Below are 1,393 nucleotides of genomic sequence, written 5' to 3' on the forward strand. Positions count from 1 at the left end.
TTTGTTTTTTTTTCCTTTTTTTCCTCTTTTTCTTTTTTTTTGTCTTTCTTATTCTTCTCCTCTTCAGATGCGATCTTCATACCTCATCATCTTCAACATTAAAATTATGTTCCAAAAATGGTTCTATGAATTCTTCCAATCCTTCAACACCACATCTGAAGTCGACTCCAAACGTGGGATCATAATATATATCGAACTCATCATCTTCATCTTCGATTTCTTTTAGTTCAGATAAATAGTATTTTTTAGGTAAACCTTTCAAATGTTCTCCCGTGTGTGGTGTACTGGTAGGACCAAAATGTTTGCAATTATTCCAGAAGGCTTTTGTCTCTTCCATTTTGGCTTCTGGTGATCCTGGCTTTATTACTCTTTTTCTTTTAATGACTTTTTTTCTAATTCGTGGTTTTTCAACAACGCCTGATACCACCTTTTGAGCTTTTCGTTTTTTGGGAGTTTCTATAAAATCTGCATATTCTTCATAGTCTGTAATCGGACCTGCTAACTTTATTATTTCTTGTCCATTTACAACCTCTACTTCGGCTAACGCTCTGTTAATATACTCATTTGCCCTTACGTCTTTGTTGCTTTGGGCCTAAAAAGGGAGCGAAGAAAAGGCAAGTGAAGTGTAAGTATATATATGTATTATTCGAAATGGGGCACAAATGCGTTATACATGTTTTTTGTATGTATATATAATGGGGTCTAATCTGGTCTTGTCTGGCTTGGTGTGGTCTGCACGCGCACCGACAGTATGATACATATGCTACATATGATGCATGATGCGCGATGACGCGAGATGACGCGAGATGATGCGAGATGACGCGCGGTCGGCTTACATGGCTGCAGTTGTTCAGTATCCAGAACAACACAGGGAATGAAAATATTTTCACGCAAAAAGAAAAAACCTTCATTTTTTCTTTTGTGATTGTGTTTTTGTTTAGAGTAGCCATCTTGCTTAAAGTAAAAGTACTAAAACGGGGTGTTACAATGTGATTGGTTCTGCAAGGGGGAAGGAAAAATTTTCAGGTTCATGTTAATGTATGCAACGTGAGCATATGTGCACGCGCCCCTATGCATATAATATATATGATGCATAATGTATTTTCTCTACTGCATATGCTGTTGCAAACGCAGTGGCCGTTGCGCTCCCCCCCTTTATTAACTGCAGAACCGGCTGCTTCAGAGCTGCGAAAGGGCGGGGTGGACAATCAAGAGGAATATAATACGTATATTATATGCATATAATAGGCATATAATATGCACATGTATATAACATGCATATGCTCTCTGCCTACTTCTATACTTGGGAATATAGAGTGAGGTAAAGGTGACTTTGGAGATGATTTAAAAAAATAATTATTATTCTTAACTTGGTAAAAAATATTTTTAAAAA

General features: G+C 37.0%; 1 protein-coding gene across 1 annotated transcript; it reads right to left on the bottom strand.

Annotated features, from left to right (window-relative positions):
• Nucleotides 1–76: 76 nt before the first annotated feature.
• PCYB_061030 (hypothetical protein) lies at nt 77–950 on the bottom strand (the record flags this gene model as incomplete). Its single annotated transcript, XM_004221270.1, has 2 exons — nt 77–592; nt 837–950. 2 exons carry the CDS (start codon nt 948–950, stop codon nt 77–79), a joined length of 630 nt encoding a protein of 209 aa, XP_004221318.1.
• Nucleotides 951–1,393: the final 443 nt, after the last annotated feature.

The sequence above is a fragment of the Plasmodium cynomolgi genome, chromosome 6, assembly GCF_000321355.1.
Source record: "Plasmodium cynomolgi strain B DNA, chromosome 6, whole genome shotgun sequence".
Classification (NCBI taxonomy): domain Eukaryota; phylum Apicomplexa; class Aconoidasida; order Haemosporida; family Plasmodiidae; genus Plasmodium; species Plasmodium cynomolgi.